The sequence below is a fragment of the Sus scrofa genome, chromosome 9, assembly GCF_000003025.6.
Source record: "Sus scrofa isolate TJ Tabasco breed Duroc chromosome 9, Sscrofa11.1, whole genome shotgun sequence".
Taxonomy (NCBI): Eukaryota; Metazoa; Chordata; class Mammalia; order Artiodactyla; family Suidae; genus Sus; species Sus scrofa.
The window spans coordinates 53,295,037-53,322,818 of NC_010451.4; the positions used below are offsets into that span (position 1 = coordinate 53,295,037).

The window sequence follows — 27,782 nt, forward strand, 5'->3', positions numbered from 1 at the left end:
CCTGCAGAACTGAGAGATAAAACCCGCTGTCTCTAGGGGACCCCAGAGGCAGAGGTGGCCCTTCAAGCCCGTGCAGTCAGGAAGCACCTGGGTGAAGAGTAGCAACTCTCCTCCCCTGTGGGTTTCGGGAATTCAGAACCGAATTCAGAAACGGATTGGAGAGGCCAGTGAGTCAGAGCAGAAGGTATTTATTCCTGAAAGGAAGGTAGGTCTTGCACTTCTCACCTCTGCTGCCCCTGGTGTGCCAGGGAGGGTGCTGCAGGCAGTGTGAAGGCAGGCTGGCGCCCTAATGCAGGCCTGGGATTCTAACCGAAGGCTCCATTTTGCTATCCCACCTAAGAGGTTCTCTTATCTGAATGTAGCCTTTTGACAGCTGAGAACAGCTTGATTGTACTTTCCACATTTCTATAATGAACTTGTACTACTTTTATAACTGTTTATGAGTCAAAGTCTATTTTGAATACATGCAGGAGGCCTAAACTGTGACCTCCCCCCACTACCTCGCTCTCCACCTGAGAACAGAAAATTCCATGTTTAAGCTAACTGAAATCATAAAGGATAGAGATTTACAATGCTGGTGTAGCCAGTCTCAGGGGTATCAGGAGGTTAGAGAAAGCAAGATGCCTGTAGAGGGTACTTGATACTTCATTAAAGCCTGTTACCACTTTGAGCCCAAAGAGGGATGATAAATATAGGGGACTGCTGCCATCTGGTGGCAAAATAAGAAACTTCAATTATTTCCCATTTTGTTTCATTTACATTATGCTATAATAAAACTAAATTTTACCCTATGAAATTATTAATGTTTGACCCAGTATGACCTTTAAAAATGGAAGTTTATTAGTTCCATTGGAGAAAAAATAATATTTTCAACAAATGGTCCTGGAAACACTGGTTATCCACATGCAAAGTTGGGCATGTTAATACAACATACTCAGAATTAATTTAAAATGGATCACTGGGAGTTCCCGTCGTGCCTCAGTGGTTAACAAATCCAACTAGGAACCATGAGGTTGCGGGTTCGATCCCTGGCCTTGCTCAGTGGGTTAAGGATCCGGCGTTGCCGTGAGCTGTGGTGTAGGTCACAGATGCGGCTCAGATTCCGGTTGCTGTGGCTGTGGTGTAGGCCAGCAGCTACACCTCCGATTCGACCCCTAGGCTGGGAACCTCCATATGCCGATGGAGCGGTCCAAGAAATGGCAAAAAGACAAAATAAAATAAAATTAAATTAAATTAAATAGATCACTGGCCCAAAATATAAGTTAAAACTAGAAAACTATTAGGAAAAATAAGAAACATCCATGACTTTGGACTAAGCAGTTTTCTTATATATGACATCAAAAGCACAACCCAAAAAAGTAAACATAAACTGAACAATAAAATTAAAAAATTTTGTGTTGCAAATGTTATAATTTAAAAAGTGTACAGACAACCCACAGAAGGACAGAAAATATCTGTAAACAATACATATGGTTAAGAAACTATCATCCACAATGTATAAAGAACTCTTACACTTTAATAATAAAAAGACAACCCAACTTAAAAATGGGAAAAGGATTTAAAGACATTTCTTCAAACAAATGGTTAATAAGCACTGAAAATATGTTCAATATCATGGGTCAGCAATGACATGCAAATCAAAACCACAATGTGAAACCACTTCAGATCCAATAGGATGCCCAGAGTCAGAAAGATACGTAATAAAAAGTGTTTCATAAATTAAATAAAGAAATAAATAAATGCATTCTGGATGTGGCAGGTTGCAGATGTGGCTCAGATCCTGCGTTGCCGTGGCTATGGTGTAGGCCGGCAGCTGAAGCTCCGATTTGACCCCTAGTCTAGGAACTTCCATATGCTGTGAGTATGGCCCTAAAAAAGACAAAAAGACAAAAATAAATAACAAGTGTTGGTGAGAAACCAGAACGTCATACATAGTTGCTGGCGTATAAAATGGTGCAGCCACTTCAGAAAACAGTCTGGTAGTTCTACAAAGTGTTGAGGAGAGTTAACATTTGACCCAGCAATTTCACTCTTAGTTATGTGCTCAAGAGAAATGAAAATCCACACAAACACTTATACATGAATGTTTATAGCAGCATGATTCATAATAGCCTACTATGATGTAGGCCTCCTCCCCAGACAACAGCCCTGAAGGTGTCAAGAGTGGGAATGAGTTGGGGGAGGGTGTTAAAGAGAGGTTATGAACAGTGTGGGGGTCCTGTTGTGTGTGGACACACTGATGTGGGCTGGAAGGCACGGATACCTGAGTACTTGGGACATGTTTATGGTCAGTGTCCATACACAGCATGTGAAAATCCCCAGGAAAGAAGAGCTTCACCCTACTGTGTATTCATTCCAGGTTAAAAACCCCATTCTCTTGAGTTTCTATTGTGGTTCAGCGGGTTAAAAACCTGACTAGTAGCCACGAGGATGTGGTTTTGATCCCTGGTCTGGCTCAGTGGGTTAAGGATGCTGCGCTGCTGCAAGCTGCAGTGTAGGTCACAGATGCAGCTCAGCTCTTGTGTTGCTGTTGCTGTGGCTGTGGTGTAGGCCAACAGCTGTAGCTCTGTCTCCACCCCTAGCCTGGGGTGTAGCCCTAAAAATAAATAAAAATGAAATGAAATAAAAATCCCATTCTCACCATGTGGATCGTAGCAGACAAGAGTGTGCTAAGCAGGGTGTGAGAGAGGAAGTGAACAGAAATATCTCAAAGACACTTGTTTTAAGGCCACAGCCAATGGAGGCACATATTCAGCCAGCCACCAAGGCTAGTCACTCTCTAGGAGTCAGGAAGGTGAGGAGGGGACATGGAGCTATGACTAAGGGAAGCAGGGTGCAGAAAAGAAGCAATGTTGTCTAGTAAGGAACTTGTCTGGCTCTTGTCCATGGCTCCTGGGAAGAAGCCTCAAAATCCTTGGCATTTCCCAATGAGAGGAGTGTCCTTAATACTCCCAATGGGCCCTGATAGTTTTTGCTGACCCCAGTTGTTTCAAGGTGGAGGCTGTCCACATCAAAAGCCCAACCACACGACGAGAGGACTGGGGTTCTGAGATGGAAGGGGAGCTGGAGTGACTTCAGTGACCAGGGGCTGTGATCTAATCAACCGTGCCTACCTGATGAAACCGCAGTAAACACCAGATGCAGAAGCTTATGGGACGTTCCTGGTTAGCAATGCAGAGTTCCATGTGCTAGGATGGTGGTGGGTCTTGACTCCCCAAGGAGAGGACATGGTAGCTTCACGTTTGGGACACTCCCAGGTCTCTCCCCATAAGTCTCTTCTTTTGGCTGGTCTTGACTGACACCTCTTTAATACTGTAATAAAATAGTTATTAGAGCATTTTCCCAGGTTCTGAGGATCACTCTAGAAGACTATGGAGCCTGAACGGAAGTAGGAATCCCTGAATTCGTAGCTATTTGGGGACAGGGTTCAGGACATGCCACCCTCAAATCTAGCACCTTGAATATTTTAATTTTTTTTTGTTGTTGTTGTTGTCTTTTTAGGGCCACACCCGTGGCACATAGAGGTTCCCAGGCTAAGGGTCGAGACCCGTGGCATATGGAGGTTCCCAGGCTAAGGGTCGAATCAGAGCTCTAGCTGCCGGCCTACACCACAGCCACAGCAACGCCAGATCTAGCCAGCGTCTGCGACCTACACCACAGTTCACGGCAAAGCCGGATCTTCGACCCACTGAGCAAAGCCAGGGATCGAACGTGCATCCTCATGGATACTAGTCAGATTTATCTACAAGAATATGACAAAGAGTGCTCCCACCTTGAATATTTTAAGTTTAAGCAGTTTGAGAAAACAGCAGAAGCAGGGAACCCACTTTGACCTCCTCCCCCCTTGCCCTTCCTCCCTAAACTGGTCATAAACCCTCACGTGAGATGCCTCCCCAACCCCTGCCAATACCTGGAGGAAAGGTGCATCCTTATCCCCAAAGACTAAAAGTCACCAAGAAGAAACCTAACAAACAGGCCTCGCTGTTTCCCCCAGTTTACTGCAATCACCTCCTAACCCTCAGCCTGTCCTACCCCCACCATCCACCCCCTGCCCCTTGCCACGAAGGTCCACTTTTCATCAAACCTAGCATAAAAATGCAGGTCTGCTCCTTGCGGTCTTCATGTCCTTATAGAAACTCTTATATCACGTAAAACTTACATCAAATAAACGTGTCAGCTTTTCTCCTGTTACTCTGTCAGTTCAACCTTTAGACTCAGCCAGAGACCCTAAGCAGCGGTGGAAAGTTCATTCGGCCTCTTCATTGGTGAGTGGTGTGGGTGGCCTGGGCACCCGCGAGCTCCCGGCTGGTATCTGAAGAGGAGCCTTGTGCAGGACTGTGCCCTTAACTTGGAAAGTGTGGCCAGCCTAATTCCAGGTGGTCAGCGTGGCAAGCACTTCCCACTGGGGCGGAAGTGTCTGCACCCACCGCATGTGCTCTGCCCGAGCACAGACAGAAGGCCGTGTCTATATACCCCGCCGGGCACTCTGGCTAAAAGTCGTCTAGAGAGCCAAAGGCAGCTGACGGAGAAAACACGAGGGAGTGTCCTACAGTGTCTCTGTCGTGGTTGTAACAGCCCGCTACTGCCCTGGGCCCAGGAACCTAGAATCGTCTCCACACGCCCATGGGGTCTGGTTCTGGGGGAACTAGCAGGTTGCCTCTGACCCCCACTTCTAACCCGCCCTGCCCCTCCACCTTCCCATTCTAACCCACCACGGCTGAAGAGTGGGGAGGCTGAAGCTGGTGCCCAGAAAGAGGCAGAGGACTAAAGAGCTAAGTGCATTTTCAGAGAAGGGCTTTGAGAGGGAAAGAGGGGAGACCAGGAGACTAACTGGATTTGGGGACAGGTGTAGAGGAGAGTTGAGAGGGACACTCAGGACAAGGGTGGCACCATTAAACTAAGGCAGGAACAGCAGATGAAGACCAGGTCTGGAGAGAAAACTGAGCAGTGTGGGCATGACAAGGGGCTGAGTGGGAATCCCAAAGGGCGATGTTTACAGGCATCAGCACACAGGCAGAGAAGCGCGGTTTGTAAGAAAAGGAGCAGCAACTCCCATCGTGGCTCAGCGGAAATGAATCTGACTAGCATCCATGAGGACGCAGGTTCAATCCCTGACCTCGCTCAGTGGGTTAGGGATCCGGCGTTGCCACGAGCTGTAGTGTAGGTCACAGACTTGGTTCAGATCTGGTGTTGCTGTGGCTGTGGCCAGCAGCTGTAGCTCCAATCTGACCCCTAGCCTGGGAATCTCCACATGCCGCAAGTGTGGCACTAAAAAGCAGGAAAAAAAAAAAAAAAAAAAAAAAAAGGAAAAAAGAAAAAAGACAAAGAAGCAGCCAACATGTTCAGGCCTTATGTATCACAGTTACCTCACCTGTGCTTCTAAAGTTAAATCCATTATGCACGTAACAGGTTTCGTGGACAGAGGGAAGGGGGTTAGGAAGTTGTGTTAACAATACAGAGAGCACAGAACAGCTGTCTTTGGGGATTCTCTGCAGCTGTGCTGTCACTCCGGCTTTTCTCACCTCAGACACATGAGGTGTGTCTGTTTGCAAGACTGTATGTACTGTCTCAAGAAACAAGATGGGAGCAAGCTGGACAACCAAGCAGAGCAGCCCAAGGGCTCAGCAGGGATCTTCCACCTGAGGCCCAAGAACAGGCTTGCTTCTGAAACAAAGGAGATTCAAAAAACAGCAGCACCCTCACAACCACGCATTTACAGACCAACCAAGGTCATCCCCTGGTCTAGAAAGGACAGAGGCTGCATGGAGCGAACCGCCAACCAATGACCCAGAACTTTTAAGATGGCACTTCTCCCCAAACTTCCACACAAGTTTTTAAACACCCATTTGCAAACAGGTAGCCTGCAGACCAAATCTAACCAGAAAATATGATTTGCTTTGGCTGCCCAAGTGTTGTGTTTTGTTTTGTTTGGCCATGCCCATGGCATGCAGAAACTCCCCAAGCCAGGGATCCAACCCGTGCCACAGCAGACCCAAGCCACAGCAATGACAATGCTGGATCCTTAACCCCCTGTATCATAAGAGAACTCCAAGTGTTTTTTAAAAATTTTGATTTAGTTAGCAATACGATATAAGATTTCACATAAATATCTGGGTTTCCCAACCTCTGAAAAAAGTTAGAAAAATCTGTTCCCACAAAGCAACACTCAGCTGGAGCTAAAAACTGTCCTCTCAACCTGGGGGCACTCCCCACCGCAGCCTTACACCTGCCTGCTGCACTTGCTACCTGCCAGCCATTTACATCTGCTTTCCTTGCTCACCAAACAACCCTTTCACGGACTCCACAATCACGAGCACAGAATGGTTCCCAGGCTGAGGCTGGAGAGAATGCTTGCAGTCTACCAAATCGGAGGCTAAACCAAGCAGAAAGCCTGTACCAACAGACCCCACAGCTCCCCGAGGACAGCAGCCAGATGCTTCTGAACCTCTCTAGGAGCTAGATAACCACTAGGTTCTTTTCAACCCCAGGAACCTTGCCAAGAGACCAAGAGCTTTATTGTTGAATGAAAACAGTTTCTGATCAGAGATTCTGTGCTTCAGATCTCCTGGTCCTGGGTGCTCTTCCACTTTGAGGCAGGGAGACTGCCTGATGACTTTTCCGGAGTGTGGTCAAAGTGTTAGCAAACAGATGCTAGTCTCCAGTAAAAGCCCCGAAGCAGCTGTTTCTCTAACTCATCACACCCGGCTCTTCTGGAGTCTGTCCCAGGTGAGAAGTTAGCAGAGTCAAACAGAGTGAAGAATTCAGGGCAAACTGGCTATCTTCACTGTGGTCCTGGGTGTGAGGCTTCCTCATCCCCATTTTGATCGTGACTCGGCATCTTTAAGCCCAGACGACGCAGGGAATGGACAAAGTATCGAGGAGGCTTGCAGACCAAGTTGAGTTCCTCCTTCCTGGACTGCAGGGCAGGCAGGATGAGCTGGCGGGCATGCAGGTGCAGGGGGATGTGGCGGGCCTTGGACTGTGGCAGCCCTAGCTTCTTCAGGACACCAACAGACAGCTTCTGCACAGGGGAAAGCGCTCGTGAGAGCAAGGCCAACGGCCCCTCCTTGACCGCAATGCAAGGGCAGAAAACCTACACTAATGGGCACCAGCAAACCCACTGGGAACACAGTGATGGACAGCCTGCTTCGAGGCCACTTCCAGGAAGGGTTCAGAACACATGTAAGAAAACACCCACCACACCTGGAAGCTCTCCTTGGCCAGTTCTCTGGCCTTCCAAGAGAATGGGCTGTAACAGTGAAAAGTTTCCACTGAGGCTCTTGAGCAGTAGTGTGAAAGTCTATTCTGAGCCTTCTTTTTTTTTTTTTTTTTTGCTTTTTTTAGGGCTGCACCCGTGGCATATGGAAATTCCCAGGCTAGAGATCGAATTGGATCTACAGTTGCCAGTCTACACCACGGCCACAACAATGTGGGATCTGAGCCACATCTGCAAGCTACACCATAGCTCATGGCAATGCTGGAGGTTTAACCCACTGAGCAAGGTGAGGGAAGGAACTTGCATCCTCATGGATACTAGTTGGATTCGTTTCCACTGCACCATGAAGGGAACTCCTTGCTCTGAGCCTTTTCAAGGTCTTCGCCATCCCCCCTGCCCCCAGCCTCCTAACAAAATGTGAGGCTAAACAATGAAATGGAGATATTTTGCCAGTAGATCCTGCAGCTCCATGAGGACAGAGGCTAACTGCTTCTGAATTTCTCTATAAGCTAGATAACTAGCACAGTACCGTGTCTAAAACTATCGACACATCTTTGCTGTGCATGACTCACTTCAGGGTTTTAACAAGGAGAAAGAGTAAGTTCTCCCCTTTATTCTGCTGCACATTGGGTCAACCCAACATTACCTGAGGGGCCAGCCTGTTCCAGTCTGAGTACTTATGATCACCGAGGATTGGGCAATCCAATCCAAAAGACAGGTGAACTCGAAGCTGATGTTTTATTCCTTAAAAAAAGAGAGAGGAAACTCGTGAGTAGCTATAGAGACGATACCACTGGCAGCATCTGCTTCTAATGGTATTAAATCAAAGCACAATAAAACTGGCAAAGCCCCAACCATGGTAAAGTACAAAGAATAATATACCAAACTATGAGCTATTAGGAAATAAACGCTGTGCAAATACTTAAGCCTCTAAGTAGCCCTCCCCTTCGCAGTTCCCTCTTTCCACCACAGATAACCATTACTCATCAACTTGGTGTCTATTATTGCCATGCTTTTACTATATAACACTAAAGAGTATTACTCTGCACACTTATTGTGGCAAAACATACATAAAATTTACCATTTTAACCCCCTTGTAAGTGTATATAGCTCAGTGGCATTGGGAACATTCACGTGTTGTGCCATCAACCGCTACATCTACAGAACTCCATCACCCCAAACTGAAATTCTGTACCCAGTAAACAATAACTCCCCATTCCCTCCTCCTCCAGCCCCGATAATCACTACTCCACTCTATGAATCTGACTATTCATATACATGGAATTACACAATATTTTGCCTTTTGTGTTCTGCTTCTTTCATTTAGCACTTCTTTAAGATGTATCCAGGTTGCAGTATGGGTCAGAATTTCCTTCCTAAGGCTGAATAATATTTCATTGCATGAAGCACTGCATTTGGTTTATCCATTCATCTGCTGATGGACATTTGTGTTGTTTTCACCTTTTGGCTATTGTGAATACTGCTGCTATGGACATTGGTGTACAGGTACCTTTGTAAATCCATTTTCAGTTCTTTTGTATATATACAGGGAGCAGAACTGCTGGGTCATGTGGTAACTTTATGCTTCGTTTATCGAGGAACGAATTTGCAAATTTTTTTTTTTTTTTTTTTTTTTGCCTTTTCTAGGGCCGCTTCTGCAGCATGTGGAGGTTCCCAGGGTAGGGGTCGAATCGGAGCTGTAGCCACTGGCCGACACCAGAGCCACAGCAACACGGGATCTGAGCCAAGTCTGCGACCTACACCGAAGCTCACGGCAATGCCGGATCCTTAACCCACTGAGCAAGGCCAGGGATCGAACCCGCCACCTCATGGTTCCTAGTCGGATTCGTTAACCACTGAGCCATGATGGGAACTCCGAATTTGCAAATTTTTAAATAAAGGTAAGCAAACTGTTTCTTTTCTTTTCTTTTTTTTTTTTTGGCTTTTTTTTGGCTATTTCTTTGGGCCGCTCCCGCGGCATATGGAGGTACCCAGGCTAGGGGTCCAATTGGAGCTGTAGCCACTGGCCTACGCCAGAGCCACAGCAACGCAGGATCTGAGCCGCATCTGCAACCTACACCACAGCTCACGGCAATGCTGGATCCTTAACCCACTGAGCAAGGGCAGGGAGCTGGGCAGGGACTGAACCCGCAACCTCATGGTTCCTAGTCAGATTCGTTAACCACTGTGCCACCACGGGAACTCCCAGCAAACTGTTTCTATCCTTCTGCTACCAATCGTTTCTAACAATCATCTCAGCCTCAGATCAGCATCAGAAACACACTCTCAAGCATCAGCTGTAACCCCAGAGCCCCAACAATCCCAGGTGGTAGAAGGAAGGGCAGAGCCCAGCACGAGGCCCTGGGTGAAGCTCAGCATCCTAGGGCTTTGTCACCCAGAGCAGCACGGTGGCAAACCTCACCAGTAACAGGCTGGAGCTCCAAGAGAGCAGAGGAGAGGGTACTGCTTAGCACCTGGTACTGAGTTACGGCCAGATGTGCGTTCCGGCTGGTCCGTACTCTCACCATCTTCCCATTGTCCATGCGGTAGCTCGGGCATAGCGTCATCTGGAGCCAGAAAAATCAAGATGTGATTTCAAAGGCAGAGCAGGAAACCCATCCCTCCAAAGGCCGCTCACCCACCTTGTGGTGCTGCTGCTGGCCCTGCACCTCCTTCTCGATGATGGGGATGTCCACGACTCCTGCTGAGGGCACCGGGACGCGCACAGTAATAGCCCTGGAGGGACACACAGACCCTTGCTTTAGCCACAAAGGTGAGTGACATGTTCCTCTGAGTTGGCTACTTAGAGGTTTTAACACTGTACCTTCTGCACCACTTCGGTCATTTCTTAAGACTGGAGGACCCCAAATGATCTCCTGGTGTAGTGCCTAGCCTGAGAGCTTGAAACTGTTCTTAGAAACCTATTTGTTTTTCACTACTAAAGTAATAGATGTTGATTGTAAAGTACTTGGGGAAAAAAACGGAAAAACAAAAAAATACATAAATTAATAACATGGTCTCTCATCCAGTCTTTAAAAAAATGAGTATGTATGGTTTAAAATAAAATTAGGGTAATATGAAACAAGCTATAATGGAACAAATAAAAATCATTAAAAAAATTAAAAACAATGAAACTAGGGTAATATGGTTTTGCATACTGTTTTTGTTTTTTAAATAATAAAAGATGGTAAGTTCAAGCTGCATATGAAGTAAATGAATAAACAAATGAATGACCTGAATGAAAAATTCACAAGCCCACTTCTGCTCTATTTGCCAAGTAGGTAAAACTGGAGTGAATGTGCTCAAAAAAGTCACAACCCCAGCTCAGTAACTCCTCCCAATTCACTCCTGTTGGAGCTCTCCCTCATCACACCACAGACTGTTTCATCAGCCCTTATGTTATGCCTCTTCCAGGCCAATCAGCTCTCCTGAGTTCTAACACAGAATCACTAGCTAAGGGGTCAAAAGCCCACTCAGAATAACATTTCATACCCTGGACAGCCCACTGAAGGTGGGTAGCAGTTTAGGCTGCTAGCTGATCTGCTTTCTCATATTCACACTGAGTTGTAACTACTGGATGACCCTTTTTGACGGCATAACACTACCACTCAAAAATGTTCAATCAGTAAATATTGACTGAATATAAATAGGCACTAATCTAGGCACTAGTTCTATACGGATGAGTAAAACAAAAATCCCTGCCCTCTCTCAAAAATCAAACTTATAATTATCATAAGGGAAACCATGGGTAGAGGGATGAATTAGGTGGATGGGAGGAGTTACCGTCATGGCTCAGTGGAAATGAATCTGACTAGCATCTATGAGGACGAGGGTTTGATCCCTGGCCTTGTTCAGTGGGTTAAGGATCTGGCATTGCCAGGAGCTGTGGTGTAGGTCCCAGACGTGGCTTATATCTGGAATTGCTGTGGCTGTGGTGTAGTCCAGCAGCTACAGCTCCAATTGGACCCCTAGTCTGGGAACCTCCATATGCCATGGGTGTGGCCCTGAAAAGCAAAAAAAAAAAAAAAAAATTGATACAAATCTTAATTCATTACCATGGAACGATCCCCAAACAAAATGTTAAATAGAAAAAGAAAGTACAATATATGATATATGTACATATACTGTGTTTAGATACACATGGATACAGTCACCATGTATGTACCAGATGCGTATATAAATATGTTGAGTAAGCTTCAGAGGAATAAAAACCAAACTATCCCAAGGGAAGGAACCAGAATAGAATGAGCAGATTCTCCAGAAGTCTTTGGCCTTAGCTTTGTTGTTTGACATTGTGCCACAAGAATGAAATCATGTATTACCAGCATGATTAATAAGGAGTCACTATGCTACTAGACTCTAATATTCTAAGCACTAAATCTGTTCATATGCCCACAGGTCCTAGCACACTGCCTTCTATTACTAGGAGTGCCTGCTATGTGAAGGGATGGATAGGTGAAAGGCATGCCTTCATTTACACCACCTCAACCGCTATCCGTGGGCTTCATACCAGTACTTCTTTGCCACCTGACGGGTTCTAAACAACTCTTGGACTTGATGTGCCACTTCTTTTTCCCAAGCCAACACCATTACGCCTGTAGTTTCCTTGTCTAGACGATGGCAGAGATGCAGGGGCTCTGCCTTGTGGCCATGAAGAATCTTTGCCAGGATGGGTAATACATCACTGATGCAGAGCTGGACCCCAGGGCCACCTAAGAAGGAAAAAGCCAGAGATGTGAGTGGCCAGGAAAAGAGCCCACCAAAGACTTCTACTTGGGAAAATAGCCCTTTTTGGATTAATGATGATTTCTAGAACCTTATTACTAAGGTTTTGCTCCAGGGTCTAACAACATGTCAGTATGCCCAGGGAACTTGCTAGAAAGGAATCTCAGGCCCCCAAACCAGAGTAATAAATCAAAATCAGCATTTTAATAAAACACCCAAGTGATTCATGTGCACATTAAATTTTAAGAAACACTGTCCCAGAGCATGTGGCTTTCTCTTCAGACATATATATATATATTTAATCTACTTATGTACTCAGAAGAAAATTAGCAACCAAAAATGAGGAGGTCTGATATTTCACTACACAAATAAAGGCTTGAAATTTGCCAAGTAAACTCTAGTGAGAAATGCAAGACCATGAGGCCTTTCTGAGGCATTACAGAAGAGCTAAGAGAATGGGCTTTGAGGGGAGATATTCTTGGGTTCATTCTGTGTTCCCTCCTAACTAGCCATTGACCTTGGACAGATTACTTAATCTTTCCAACTTTGAATTTTCTCATCTATAAAATATAAGTATCTAATTATTTCACAGAGTTCCCTGGTGCCTGGCAGGGAGGCATGCGTTGTCACTGCTGTGTGGTTCTAGTTACCACTGAGGTATGGGTTTGATTCCTGACCCAGGAACTTCTACATACTGCATATGTGGCTAAAAAAAATTAGAATAAAAAACAGCTATCTCATGGGAAATGGAAAGGCAAGAAGCTATTCTGAGGGTCAAGAGAGGGGGGAAAAAAAAAACACACAAAGTACTTGGCAATATTTGATTTAATTCCTTATCTTCATGTACAACCTTCTCCATACCGCCCCCTGAGCATTTGTTCTTCTAGCCTGGAGTGAGTCAGGAAAGATGGATTTAAAAAAAAAAAATTGCACTTGTGAAAAGGATTTTGCTAGGGGAAAACATGTTTTTGGCATTTTTCTATATCAGTCTTTCCTGACTCACTCCAGCTGTCTCTAACAACTACACAGAACCTTTATTCAAAATCATTACGTGTCCATTAAGTTCTAGACACCCTGGGGTTTTGTTAGGTATACATCAACACACAAATTATGTCCTCTTTCCCAGTTTTGATGGAAACTAACTTGAAGGCAAGAACCACACAGCCTTTGTACTTTTTCTATAGCAATCCCCACTGGAGGTCTGCAGACAGCAAATTCTATAAATCACTGCTAATTGCCAGAAGTCTGGAAGGTGGGGACTGTCTTATTTATCTCTGTGTCCTGGGTAGTGCCTTACATAGACAGTACCCCGCAAAAATTTGATTATTTTGAAAGAGAGACTTCAGAGAGCCCCGGAAGTAAAATCAGTAGAGTTGCCCCTACTTAGAGCAGAAATCAGCAGCAGGGCCCCCCCTTCCTTTCCCACGTGCTCCTTACCATGCACAGGGAGACCATAAGGCTTATTGATGACCAGCAGGTCCTTGTCCTGGTGGACAATTCCTCGGCTCAGCGCCTTAGCAAGCACATTGGGGTGGACTCGCTGCAGCTGCTCTGTGAACCGCACTAGTTCTCGTACTCTCCGCTGAACAGGGTTCGTGGGCACCTACAGGGAGAGAAGGAGCGACGGGAAACGCCTGGTGGGAAGGACCTTCAATAAGTATAAGAATTTGGGAAGGGAATGCCTATACTTGTGCCTTAGTCTCGTGCTTTCCCCGAGTAATCTGAAAGCAGGGGTGTCTTCCTTGTACCCATGAAGAGCTTCGGGCCGAAGTCCGCAGGAACCAATGATCCAATGCACAAGAAGCTACAGTACACTACTGCCTTCTCCCCTTCGCTTTCTTCCCATTCGTCCACCACTGTCCTCGACTTTTACGTGAGACCTGTCCGAAGACCTCCCTCCCGGCCTGGGAAACCAGTGAGCGCACTGCCTCTTGGGAGTCGTGATCCTTCTGGACTCACCGGCCCCTTCGCCTTTTGTTTCTCTTTCTGGGCTCGGAGCCTCTCTGCCAGTTGCTGGGCATCCATGGGCCTAGAGGCGGCAGCAGCGGAGCAAAGTCGCTTTGAGACGAAAGTGAAGAGACTCCCCAGACACTGTCCGGAACTCCGGACCCAGAAACCTGGCACACAGCAACTGGGCACCGCCATCTTGCCGAGAAGGGAGGGCCAGCTAAAACCCAGGGCAGAAGAGGGACCAGAGCGAGGCGGGAGTGGGTGTGTCTTAAGGTCACGTGGGGCGGGCGGGGGCGGGATTCTGGCCGAGTCACGTGGGGGCGGTACGCGCTAAGTGCGGCTGCGCCGGCCGGTAGCTGCAGCTGGAGCGGTGGCGTTTGGAGGAGACGCGGTGAGTGTGTGGGGAAGCCGAGCTGGGGTTTGTAACTACCGGTACTTTAACGCCTTGACGTTTCTACGTCCCAAGAGCTTACCTTCTCGGAGGTGCCTGTGTTGGGAAACCGTTTCTCCCTTTGGGAGACGAGCCCACTGAAAACCACCTCCCCGCCCCCGCGCCCTGCAGAAACGATGCCCCATAAACGCTCGCTCCAGAGCAGTCTTGGGCGCCCACCTTGACCCTCCTGGCAACCAGGTCCCAGCTGTTCGGCCAGTCCCCGGACGTCGGGTCCCCGTTGCTTTCCGCTCGACCTTCGGAGACGCGGGATCTGAAGCCTTTCCACCCCTCACCTCCTGACTCCCAACCTCTTTGTTTCGCGTTGTAACTAGTCCTCTCCAAGGGTGATGGGGAGCCCTTCCGTTATCCAGGTCCCATGTTTCCTTCCTAGGGAGCACCCTGAATTTCTCCTGCCTTCTTGAAGAATTCATTTCTTGGATTGCGTCTTCTCACCCCCACCCTCTTCCTACTCCTTCCCAAGGGAAGACAAAGTACAGAGCACGAACCTTCTCTTCTCTTTTCTGCTTCCTTCATTTTTCCCCTCCGTGGTTTGCAACCGCTCCAGACCCTCTCTCCTCTTACAAGGTGCAGTGTTTGGAGTCCCATGCCCAAACTGCTAGCGACTTCACTAAGTCAAGACCGTCTGACTTCATTAAGGGGTGGCAGGGAAAAGGAACCATCTGGTTGGGATGGTAATGTTAAAAACACCTTGGGACATACCTGCCATTTGTTAAGAAGAAAGCTGACGCCGAGCGCAGAAGGGATGTCAAAAAATTAATGGATCTGTGCTGACGATAGAGGAAACAGTTTTTGACTCCTTAGAAAGAAGGCTGCCTGAGAAGTTAGAGGAGGTCATGGAATTAGTTTTACCTCCTACTCCTATAATAGGGTTTGGCTGAAGGGAGCCATATTGAGCATGAAACAAAGTTGGACAGATAAGTGGAGCCAGCCAACTTGAGGAAGAATTTGAACTAGAAGTGATTAAGTAGGGAGGAGTCTTTGAAGCTTCTGGAGTAGGAGAGAGACTCCTTGAAAGAGGAATTTTCAGATTGAAAATGTGAGGAATTTGATAGCAGGGCAATCAGCTAGGATGCTGCAGTCTAGGCTGTCGGTAGTAAGGCTTTGCTTCCTTCAGTGGTCTTTTTCCCTACACTGTACTATTCTTTGAGATTGAATTTGAGTTGAATAGATCAAGATGTACCATTGGCAGCTGCAGTTGAACTGTGAGTCCCTTAAGGACTTACTCATTTTTTCATCCCCACATCTGGTACAGAGTAAACTCACAAATCTTCCTTAGCTGGCTAAAGTGCATCGTAGGCATGCATTAGTTGTATCTGAACATTTTGAATTGTCTAATTTTTGTCCATTTTTGACCCGAAGAATGGAGGTAGGACTACATGTGTTTACAAAGGGGATGGGGGAGAAGACCTGTGTATGTTTCTGTAGTAAGAGATGTGATTAGGGTATAAATGTGAGGAATTCCAAAGGGAATTGGGAAACGTTCCTCTCTCCAACTGTTTTTCCAACAGCAGATTCTCAGGAAAGATGGATTTATAGAAGTCGAGAATTACTACCTTTTACTAATATGCCCCAGACTTTAACTTAACAGTTGCCCATCACATGTTATGTAGGTACATGAAGCCTCCTTTCCAAAGACTCTGAAACTTGGACATGAGGACTTGAATTAATGTAAATTACAAACTTGGACATGATAACTTTAATGGGTTTGTGTGGAGGCTGGGAGAACCTATTTCTACCTTAACCTGTCCTTAATGGTGTTCATGAAGTGATTCCTGTTCCTGTAGAATTGGCCTTCGGTGGCAGGAAATAAAATGAAGAGCCAACTCAGATGTCATTGCTGGTGACACAGAGCTGTGTTCTTGGGTTTCAAGTTAACCTGGGGCATATACTATAGTGCCTAGGAATAAAAACACTGGTCACTTTTCTTCTGAAGGAAGTTTTAGGTTTTCCATGTTGAAACTTTGTAAGAGAAATTTGGTGAATTCAAAGTTTTTGTTTGCATAGTATCACAGTACAGCTTTAGCCAATATAGATGCAGAAGTTTCTGTTTCCTTAATGTTTATCCTATGAGTCTAGGCAGTTGTTGATTGGAAATCAAGTTGCTCTCAGTACACAAAAATTTATGGAAACATATATTGCTTCCTTCCTCTTCCTTGTTAAGTTGAAAACCTGTTCTAGGCAGTTCATTTTTCCACTTCTACACCCATCTCATTTTTTTTTTTTTTTTTGGTTGAGGACTTGTCTGATACATAGATTTTGATATATCATAGTATGTGCCCTCAAAATAACTACATGAAGAAAAACTTGCTAATTTATTTTTAAGGATATTTTCTAACCTGTGCAAGAACAATAAATCCTCCTTTTTATTTCATAAATACAAACAGGGACTGACTAATAAAGGAACTTGTGTTTCAATATCACAAATTTAAGGTTAATTAGTGGCATAAGGTTAAATTCTAGTTCCTTGAACAATGATTTGCTAGTTACACATTAACCAGTGATTCATTTTCCCTGAGGAGCAGGAAGTACTTGGATATTGTTTTATGGTTTTAGGGAGATTCAAAGAAGCAATTAGCAGGAGCTCTCTGAAGGTGCCCTGGAAAATGCAGTTATTGGGAGCTGGGAGATCTGGGAACTAGACTCAGATCAGCTGCTTGTGAACTTGAGCAAATAATTGGGGCTTCAGTTTTTTTTGTCTTTTAAAAGAAGATCCTTACCAGCTCTAAGCTTCATATCTTCTATGAAGATTTTTCACTGACACTTAAGTATTTCTCTTTCTTAGCAGGTGGAATTTATTTCAGACTTAGCTTAGATGCTTTTAGCACTGGCACAGAGAACCAGGATTTTGCTCTTGTCCCTACAGTTTAATCTTTTTTTTTTTTTTTTTTTTTTTTTTGCTCTTTTGAGGGCCGCCCCCACGGCATATGGAGGTTCCCAGGCCAGGGGTCAAATTGGAGCTGGCCTGGGAATCTACACCACAGTTCACGGCAACGCCAGATCCTTAACCCACTGAGTGGAAGCCAGGGATCAAACCTGAAGCCTCAAAGTGCCTAGTCATGGATTCATTTCCGATGCATCATGGTGGGAACTCCCTCCACAGTTTAATCTTAATCGCACTGAGCTGACATTTATGTTTGGGGGTTACTTCATTGAGTGCTGCTGGAGTAAGATTTTAGAAAACAGTGGTATTGACCTGTAACATCAGTGTAAGCTCTTGTTTCCATACCAGCATTTCAGAGAGATTCCACTGTATTTTTGCCCCTCATACTTTTATTCATCTTTTAAGTAATGACTCGGGCAGGTCTAGCTTAAATTACTGCTTCCCAAACTTTTTTCATACCATTGTACATGTGGAAATTATTGTTGTGTTACTGAGGAAAACTGGATGCAACCCACAGAAGACAGCTGGCCTGGGAGCTGTGTGGCTGTCCCAGTCCCCACCTGACTATACACAGGTGGAGAAGATGCCCTGTGGCCCATCTGATCATTAGGAAAGTCAGCATTACACATTCAAGGTCTTTGTCCCAAACTCTTCATAACTATCAGGAGGAACTGTGTCCCTTTTTTTTTTTTCACTTTTTTTTTTAGGGCCCCACACATGGTATATGGAGGTTCCCAGGCTAGGAGTGTAATTGGAGCTACAGCCGCCAGCCTACACCACAGCCACAGCAATGCCAGATCTGAGCCACATCTGTGACCTACACCACAGCTCACGACAACGCCAGATCCTTAACCCACCAAGCAAGGCCAGGGATCGAACCCGCAGCCTCGTGGTTCCTAGTCAGATTCATTTCCGCTGTGCCACGGTGGGAACTCCACTTTTTTTAGAGCATGTTATATATAATCCTTTGAAATGTAGCCCATTTTGCCTGCTCATGTCTGGTTTAGGTTTTTTTTAATTATTATTGTATAAGTTTCAGTCGTTCAGCATTATAATTCAACATTTGTATACACTACAGAGTGACCACCACCTCAGATTTGGTTACCTTAATTATTTTAGTTAAAACTGTCTCTAGTCTGTTTTGCACTTAGGTGCCTTTATGCTCTTGGCTAGTTTATATTTAAAGACCGTATTTGTCCTTACACAGTGGCCTCTTTTAAAGTGTATGAATAGTAATTAAGTGATAAAGAGATGGGAAATACTTTTGCTGTAGTGTTTTGGCCTAAATTATGAGCAGTCTTGCTCTGCCTATCTAGAGGAGATGGGGAATTTCTTTAAACATGGTATTTTATGTTTTCCATTACATGAGTAATATAGAAAAATGTGAAAAAAATACAAAAAGTAGAGTGGAGGGGGAAGTCATTCATAGTTCTATTTCCCTAATACTGTAAATATTACCGTTTTTCTTGTCTTTTTTAAAAATAATGCGTCTTTTCATAGTTCCCATCGTGGCTCAGTGGTTAACAAACCCAGCTAGTAACCATGAGGTTGCGGGTTCCATCCCTGGCCTCGTTCATTGGGTTAAGGATCTGACGTTGCCATGAGCTGTGGTGTAGGTCATAGACGCAGCTCAGATCCCTCGTTGCTGTGACTGTGGCATAGGCCGGCAGCTACAGCTCTGATTAGATCCCCTAGCCTGGGAACCTCTGTATGCTGCAGGTGTGGCCCTAAAAAAGCCCCCAAAAAATCATGTATTTTTTCTTAATTGTGGAAATTTTCAAACATCTACATAAGTAGAGAACATCCTCTAATAATCCCAAGTACCTATCAGCTAGCTTCTACAAGCAACTAGCACAGGGCCAACCTTGTTCTACACCTCATTCTTTTTTTTTTTTTTTTTTTTTGTCTTTTTGCTATTTCTTTGGGCTGCTCCCTCGGCATATGGAGTTACCAGGCTGGGAGTCTAATGGGAGCTATAGCTGCTGGCCTATGCCAGAGCTCACAGCAACGCCGGATCGTCGTTAACCCACTGAGCAAGGGCAGGGACCAAACCCAAAACCTCATGGTTCCTAGTCGGATTTGTTAACCACTGCGCCATGACGGGAACTCCTACACCTCATTCTTAACTCCCAGATGGTTTTGAATCAAATCCCAGAAACATCATTTCATCTGTAAACCATTCAGTATGTACATGCAAAAGATTAGAGCTAGTTTTCAACATAACCATAATACCATTATCACCTTAAAATATTATATATTCCTTGACATCACCAAGCAACCAGTCAGTACACAGATTTTCCTGTTGATCTCACTCTCTTTTTAACAGTTAATTTGTTTGAATTGGGATGCAAGAAAGATCCACAAATCATGTATACACTTTTAATGAGAAAAGTAAAACCACATGTGCATTCAGAAGAGATGTGTGGACCTAAACCCTGGGGATGCTAAGAGCTTGCACTTCAGAGTCAGACAGACTGGGTTTCAAATCCACCTCTGCCCCTTGCCAGCTGTGTAACCGTGGGCAAGTTATTTCGCCTCTTTCTCTCGCTTTAGTTTCTTTATCCTGTAAAGTTGGAATAATATGTACCCTAGGACCACCATGAGGCTCAAGTGAGTTAGTGCAGGTTAAAATACTTTAGAGCCTTGGACATAGTTAATGCTCAGTTAAGTGCTAGCTCTGTCCAGCACCCAGTATAGCACCAGGGGCATAGATTTGTGGATTAAAAATACAGTAAGTCAAAAGAGCTATGGAATTTGGACTAATTCTGCCATTTAGGGGAATCACTTCAAAGTTTTGGACCCTAGATTTCTCATCCAAGAAAGGGCGTGGAGTGAACATCTGGATGATCACTAAAGTTACGGTGCTTGTAGGAAATGAGGCAGACTTGGTATTTTAGAACGAGCATGAGCTTTGAAAACAGACGCGGGTTTGCATCACATTGTTATTTACAAGCATTTACTGACTATCCCCAGCCTCAGTTTCTTCATATGTGCAGTGGGATTAATACCTATCTAATAAGATTGTTGTGATGAACAGTGAGATAAATATATCTGGTTCCTAATGTGGAGTAGGTACTCAGATTATTAGTCAGCATTTCATGATTATAAGTAAAAATAAGAATGTTGCACTGGAGCATTTTCAACATCTCAAAGAGCTAGGCATTTTAAGGCATTTTTTATAAATGAAGATGATCAAGTATCTTGTGGGAGAAGGAATGTACACTGGAAGGGTGAACCAGGAAAATATGTTTCCAGAACAGTGGAAAATTGAGGGCCTATGCAACCATGTTTTATAAAGGCCAGAGGATATGATTCGTAAAGCAATTCAAGAAAATACTTGCAACAGATAGTTGCTTAAGTCAAGTAAACTTATTTTCTGCACCATTTGAAAATTTTAACAATAAGTTAAAAGTTGTGGATTTTTTAATTGAAATGTAGTCAGCGTTATATTAGTTTCAGGTATGCTGCATAGTGATTTGATATTTGCATACTTGATGAAGTGATCACCACAATAGGTCTAGTAATCATCTGTCCCCATACAAAATTATTAGAACATAGTGGGACATATTCTTTATACTGTATATTACATTCTTGTGGCTTATTTTGTAACTCAAACATTTTTACCTCTCATCACCTTCACCTATTTCTCCCCCACCTCTACCCCCTCCCTCTCTTGTTATGGCAACATCTGTTCTCTATCTCTGAGTCTGTTTGCATTTTGTTTTGTCTTTTTTAGGTTGCATCTGTGAGATCACATGATATTTGTGTTTCTCTGATTTATTTCACTTAGCATAATACCCTCTAGATCCATCCATATGACAATAAATGGCAAGATTTCACTTTTATGGCTGAGTAATATTCCATTGTGTGCATATGTGTACGTACCACATCTTTATCCATTCATCTATTGGTAGACTCTTAGGTTGCTTCCATTATCTTGGCTGTTGTAAGTAATGCTGCAGTGGTCATTGGTGTGCCTATATCTTTTGGAATTATTGCTTTTGTTTTCTTTGGGTAAATACCTGGAAGTGAAATTGCTGGATCCTATGGCAATTGGATTTTTAATTTTTTGAGGAACCTCCACATGGTTTTCTATAGTGGCTGCGCCAGTTTACAGTCCTACAAACAGTGCACAAGGGCTCCCTTTTCTCCACATTCTCACCAACACTTGTTACTTCCTGTCTTTTTGTGTGTGTATTTTTTAGGGCCACACCCTCCCCATAAGGAAGTTCCCAGGCTAGAGTTCTAATCCCAGCTACAGCTGCCAACCACAGACATGGTCACAGCAACCGGGGATCTGAGCCCCATCTGCGACCCACACCACAACTCATGCAGTGCCAGATCCCTGACCCACTGAGCGAGGCCAGGGAATCAGACCCGCATCTTCATGGATACTAGTTGGATTTGTTTCCCGCTGTGCCACAACAGGAACTCCCAGGCCATTTTTTAATTAGGTTGTTTGTTTTTTTTGATGTGTTTATGAATTCTTTGTATATTTTGGGTATTAACCCCTTATCAGATAATACCATTGGTTTGTTTGTTGATGGTTTCCTTCACTATGCAAAGCTTTTTTAGTTTGATGTAGTTGTGTTTGTTTATTTTTGCTTTTGTTGCCCTTGCCTGAAATTGCTAAGGCCAAGGTCAGAAAGTATACTTTCTATGTTTTCTTCTAGTTTTTGGTTTCACGTGTTACATTTAAGTCTTTAGTCCATTAAAGAGTTTATTTTTATGTGTGTGGTATACTCTTATGCATGTGGCTGTCCAGTTTTCCCAACACCATTTATTGATGAAGCTGTCTTTTCCCCATTGTATATTTTTTCTTTCTTTGTCATAGATTAATTAGCTGTATAAGAAGATGTGAAGTGTGTGTGTGTGTGTGTGTGTGTGTGTGTTAGTAATTGGAACATGTCTTTTGCTCTAATGATATTGTTAATTTAATGGAAATAACTTGCATGAACTGTTATGAGGAGAGCTGCCCCATTAACTAACTGACTTAGGAAACCAGATCCACTCTGCGTTTACTGATCCCATTCTACTAGTCAGCACTTCCCCAACTTGTTTAAGATAAGAATCACCTGAGTTACTTTTAAAATCTACAGCTCACTCTGGAGGTTTTGATTTGCTCAATTCTGTTTCCCTCCCTCATTCCTACCCAACAAACTCATATATTTATACCTCTGCCCAATCTTTCCTTGAGCCAGATGATCCATCACAGCTCTGCTCTTCCTTGTGTGTGGGTTCAGCTTTGCCTGTTTGTTTGTTGTTGTTGTTGTTTTCACTTACCTACATTAATTTTTTTCCAAATGCTCTCACATATTAACCACATTATTATCAGTAATGTCACTATGGACTCATAGGTATCACTCACTTTTTTACTGGAGCCCTGCATCTTCCTCCTTTTCCCTTTACTGCTTCCTATGAGTATCATTCAGTAACTGACCTTTTCTCTCCTGGGCTGCCTCTCATGCCATCCCATTTCTTGGCTTAGGTCCTTATGTCCTAAGAATTTGAATTCTGAAATAATCCTGGAGTTCCCACTGGGGCACAGAGGGTTGAGGATTTGGCATTGTTTCTGCAGCAGTTCAGGTCACTCACTGGCCCAGTGCAGTGAGTCAAAAAGGGTCTGGTGTTGGAGTTCCTGTTGTGGCTCAGCAGGTTACAAACCTGACTAGTGTCCATGAGAATGCAGATTCGATCCCCTGGTCGCACTTGGGTGGGTTAAGGATCCAGCATTGCTGTGAGCTGTGGTGTAGGTCACAGACAAGGCTCGGATCTGGCATTGCTGTGACTGTGCTGTAGGCTGGCAGCTGCAGCTCCAATTTGACCTCTAGCCTGGGAACCTCCATATGCCATGGGTGCAGCCCTAAAAAGACAAAAAAAAAAAAAAAAAAAAAAAAAATCCAGCATTGCCACAGCTGTGATGTAGGTTGCAGCTGCAGCTTAGATCCCATCAATGGCCTGGAACTTCCATAAGCTGTCAGTGCAGCCAAAAATTAATTAATCCCAAAGTATTTGAATGACTTTATTTTGCCCACAAACTTGTTTGATGTTCAGAAATGTAACAGAGTTCCAGGCTTGAAATAATTTTCCCTTAGAGGTTTAAAGGCTTTGTTGAACTGTCTAGTATCTGTAAGTACTCTGGAGGCACAGTGGTTCCAACCCTTTTTAATTAACCTTGGTTGTGTTGTTGTTGTTGCTGGTGTTTTTCATTCGAGCCCTCGGTATGCAAAAGTTCCCCAGTCAGGGCTCGAACCCAAGCCTTGGCAGTGGCAGTGCAAAATCCTTAACTGCTGGGCCACTGGGGAACTCCTAGGTAACCTCTTTTTATTGATTTGGTTTTTTCTTTTCTTGCTCACTAGAAGTTCAAGGATATTCCCTAGCTCTTGTGGTCCAGTGTTTCATGGTGATATACCCTAGTGTGGGTCTTTTCCTCATCCACTGTTCTTGGTGGACCCTTTCATTCTGGAAATTCATGATGTTAGTTCTGGAACATTTTTTTATACTATTTTCTGATTCTCTCCCACATCTTTTCTTTTCCTTTGATCCTTTTTCATTATATCCATTCTTGTCATATGGATATGATAGCTAAAGAGGGCCCATTATAGTTTTCAGTTTCCTACTCTCTACATTGGGACAAATTTGAGATTTATTGCCAGACTGACTGTCAATCCTAATATAATGGCAAGCCCCTGCGTGTGATAAGAATTGGGTGTTTTCACCACAGCTTCATAGACCCCATTAGGGCAAATTGGGATGGGTCCAGCCCTCTGTTCACTTCCTCCCAGTTCTCCCATCACCCCAACTCACTCACGGCCTAGAAATGCACTGCTTCTCTCTTTTCTACTCTCAAAATACACTCCACTGTTCTGTGGATGAATCCACAAGCTGAGTATTGAAAATTAATTTTATTAAGACACTCATATAAATGAAGGAAGAAAAGTTTTTTAAAAACTCAGGGAGTTCCTGTCGTGGCTCAGTGGTAATGAACCGAACTAGTATCCATGAGGATGCAGGTTCTATCCCTGGCCTTGCTTAGTGGGTTAAAGATCCAGTGTTGCCCTGAGCTATATATAGTGTAGATAGAAAATGTTGCTCAGAACCAGCATTGCTATGGCTGTGGCATAGGCCTGCAGCTTTAGTTCCTATTCGACCCCAGCCCACGAACTTCCATATGCCTCGCGTGTGGCCCTTTAAAAAAAAAAAAAAAAAAAAAAAAAAGCACATACGCAAAAAAACCACTCAGTGGGGTGTGTTCTCTGATGGTCTAGTGGTTAGGACTCAGCACTTTCACCCCTGTGGCCGGGGTTCCATCTCTGGTGTGGGAACTGAGATCCCTCATCATGCCTTGGCCAAAAAAAAACAAGCAAACCATGAAGGGGACTTAAATATGGTATAAAAGCAGGGGCAGACTCTTAAGAATACACCTCTTTGAATTGATATGGACGTAAAATAGGCCATTCACACTAGCTCCAAGAGTTATCTTGAAAACTGCTTATCAGTACATAAACCAAAATCTCAGCAGCAGTTGTGTCCAGGTGGGATGACTTGCTATCTCTACGTCACTGTACCTTACCTCTTCCCCAGGAACCTACATGCCACCTGTGTCCTTTCTTGAAAAGGAAGATGCTTTTTCCCTGTGCAGTGTCTCCTGCCTTGGGCCCAGGCCTCTTGTCACTCCCTGAGACCCCTTCGTCTGTCTTCCACTGATCTCTTTAAGAAAGTATGTTTTTAGGTTTCCCTACCCTGTTTTTCTCTCATCTGTATTTCTCCTCAGTTATTTTCACTGGCCACTTTTTAAGATTAATGCCCCTTGCTCTGCAAAGCAATGCTTTTAAAACTGTTTCTTCTAAGTCAGCCTAGTCTTCCTAGCTCTGGCAGCCTCAGATAATAACCTTATTTTGGAGCTTTCAGCTTCTTGTTTCAGGTCTAAATAGTGCTTTCATCTCTCAGTTCATTTACAGATCAAAGAGAATATTTTTCAATTAATATTTCTCAGGGAGTTCCCGTCGTGGCGCAGTGGTTAACGAATCCGACTAGGAACCATGAGGTTGCGGGTTCGATCCCTGCCCTTGCTCAGTGGGTTAACGATCCGGCGTTGCCGTGAGCTGTGGTGTAGGTTGCAGACGCGGCTCGGATCCCGCGTTGCTGTGGCTCTGGTGTAGGCCAGTGGCTACAGCTCCGATTAGACCCCTAGCCTGGGAACCTCCATATGCCGCAGGAGCGGCCCAAAGAAATAGCAGAAAAAATATATATATATATTTCTCAGGAAAAAACCCAAATATCCTGAAAAGAATAGTTTAGTTACAAGCTTAACCACTTTCCTACCATCCACTTCTCCATCATTCTCTTGTTCTTAAGGGATTACTGAAATTCATCCAGGGAAGGTACTTGGAAGATCTTTCCTAAAATAGATGACAGTTCTTTCAAAATCAGTAAATGCTTGTGTTGGTGCTTGAGACAGAAAGAACTAATCTCCTATAATCCTATCACCAAGAGGTTGTTTCTGCCATTCAGAGATCTCCAGCACATGATAAGGAACAGGTAGTTGAAATGTGTTTTGACCTTTAAGTTTGAAATAAGACTATCTTAAATATGTTTGGGTTTTGGAGGGCTGTATAATGAAACTTCTGAGTAGGTATCTCATGAGTTTGAAACACAAGGAGAGATCTTAGCTGAAGATACAGATAAGTCATTAGCATTCAGTTGGCATTTTAAACCCTCCCGGAGTAGATGGGATGGGGAGAGGAGGGAATAGGTAAAGTCGTTCCACTGGAGAGCCTCAGACATTGCCCTGAAGACCATCCACAATCAGGGGCTGAGCCGAGAAGAGGACCCTCCCCTACAGGGCTGGGAGGAAGGCCACGAAAGCAGTATCCAGGGGAGATGAGAACGGAATCCGGTGCCCAGTGCTTCCAAGATGTAAAGGAAGATAAATCCTAATGATTTCATTGAGTTTTGCATAATGAAACCTATTTTCTGTCAAGCTTTCCTTGATCTTACTCAGACACAATTGTTAATCTCCTCTGTACTTCATATGCATATTAAACTTAGCACAGATACATTATAAATATTTGTACAGTTCTGTTGACCCTGAAAGGTGGGGACTTTTCAAGGGTTTGGCCCTTCAGGGTGTGGTGTTAATTATCTTTGGCGAGACAGTATTGCATTGTGTCTCCCTGACATGGACTCAGAAGTCAGCATCCTGTGTCTACTGTGTAGTAACCATGGCATCTTTGAGCTTCCGTTACCTGTAGTATCTGTGATATGTGAGGCTAGTTTCTGCTTTGTAGAGGAGTGAATTCTTTGTATAGAACAGTGCTTGGCTCGTTGTGAACACTACATGGCATTTGTTGCCGGTGAACTGGATGCAGTTGCGGTATTATTCTTAGCCCAGTGCCTGGCGTTTGACAGATAATTTAACATGAAAATTCAGTAACTTGTGTCGAATACAATTCCTGTCATTTTAAACTCCACAAGTATATACAAATATTCATGCCAAGCCAGAGGAACACCTCAGAATAGAAGTGGACTGAGAATTCTGTGAGTGTAGCTTTGTTTTATAAAACAACCTGTAGGCTTTTTGCAGTGGTACTATGTGATCTTAGTTTTTTTTTCATGTAACTGGGAAAAAGAAAATTGAAAGGTAAAGAAGAGTCCTCCAAAGCAGGTGAGAATGTTGCCATGTAGGGATGAACATAGCCTTAAACAGGTGAGTGGTGCCTAACACAGTATTTGTTTGGCATCAGAGAAACGATAGTACAACTTTACCCATTCACCCTTGTTTTTTTTTTTTTAACAGTTCATAAAAATAAAAATGTCAGTTGATCTCTTAGACTTTACATCGTGGTAGGAACACATCCATTCAGTCAGCAAATACGTGAACATTTACTACACTCTGTAAACACTTGCTGTATGACAGAAACTGTGCTGGCGGCTGGGGATGTGATGACAAATAAGACAGGCGCTGTACTTGCCCTCAAAGAGCTTTTATTCTTCTGGGAGATGCCAGTAATTGCAAGTGTTAAGAAATTTGAATAAGGAGCTGGAGTATAAATGAGGACTTGATAGGAAGGTAACTTTAAGCCTTCCGGGATGGGATGGGGATGGGGGTGCAGGTGCTTGCCAAGTAGACTAAGACTGTGAGCCGGGAAAGTAGGTGATGTGTCTTGTGTGGCTGAGGCAGAGGGCTGGATGGGATGTTGTGAAGAGACTGCAGATGTCAGACCATGCCAGGTACTGCAGGCATGGTGAGGAGTTTCACATTATTAAACACGGAGAAGCCATTGACTGGATTTAAATCATGACTTAATAATCCAGTTTGTTTTGAAATCCCTTTTGCTACTTCAAAAGTCTTCTCTTGTTGTAGAGTACTTCTGATTTAATATATAAATCCACAAAACTGATTTCTTAGCCCTAAATACTGATGTCCTTGAGTCGTTTGCTAGAAAGAGTTCGTGTTAAAAATCCACCCTCAAAAGTCAGTTTTACATCTTAGATATCAGAAACTCAGGTTATAAAAATAAAGTGATTGACATTTAAAATTATTCAGTTAGTGC

The 27,782-nt window shown here is 44.1% G+C and overlaps 2 protein-coding genes across 4 annotated transcripts in view; one reads left to right on the forward strand and one right to left on the reverse strand.

The window, feature by feature from the left end:
• RPUSD4 (RNA pseudouridylate synthase domain containing 4) lies at positions 818 to 14,156 on the reverse strand. 2 transcript variants are annotated; one of them, XR_002346924.1, is made up of 8 exons: positions 13,901 to 14,151; positions 13,379 to 13,544; positions 11,727 to 11,928; positions 9,859 to 9,952; positions 9,639 to 9,783; positions 7,863 to 7,960; positions 3,114 to 7,021; positions 818 to 2,596 (listed from the first exon to the last, which is right to left on the reverse strand). XR_002346924.1 is itself a non-coding variant. In NM_001244957.1 (7 exon segments), coding segments are annotated over 7 exon segments (1,131 nt in total). In that variant the 5' UTR covers positions 14,087 to 14,156; the 3' UTR covers positions 6,500 to 6,781.
• The window catches only part of FAM118B (family with sequence similarity 118 member B), a 48,808-nt gene continuing 35,187 nt past the window's right edge, over positions 14,162 to 27,782 (forward strand). The window contains exon 1 of one of the 2 annotated variants that reach the window (XM_005667489.3): positions 14,162 to 14,282. The gene's annotated coding sequence lies outside the window, so the exon portion shown is untranslated. The remainder of the gene's footprint in view (positions 14,283 to 27,782) is intronic. The other variant, XM_003130065.5, reaches the window with a different exon arrangement.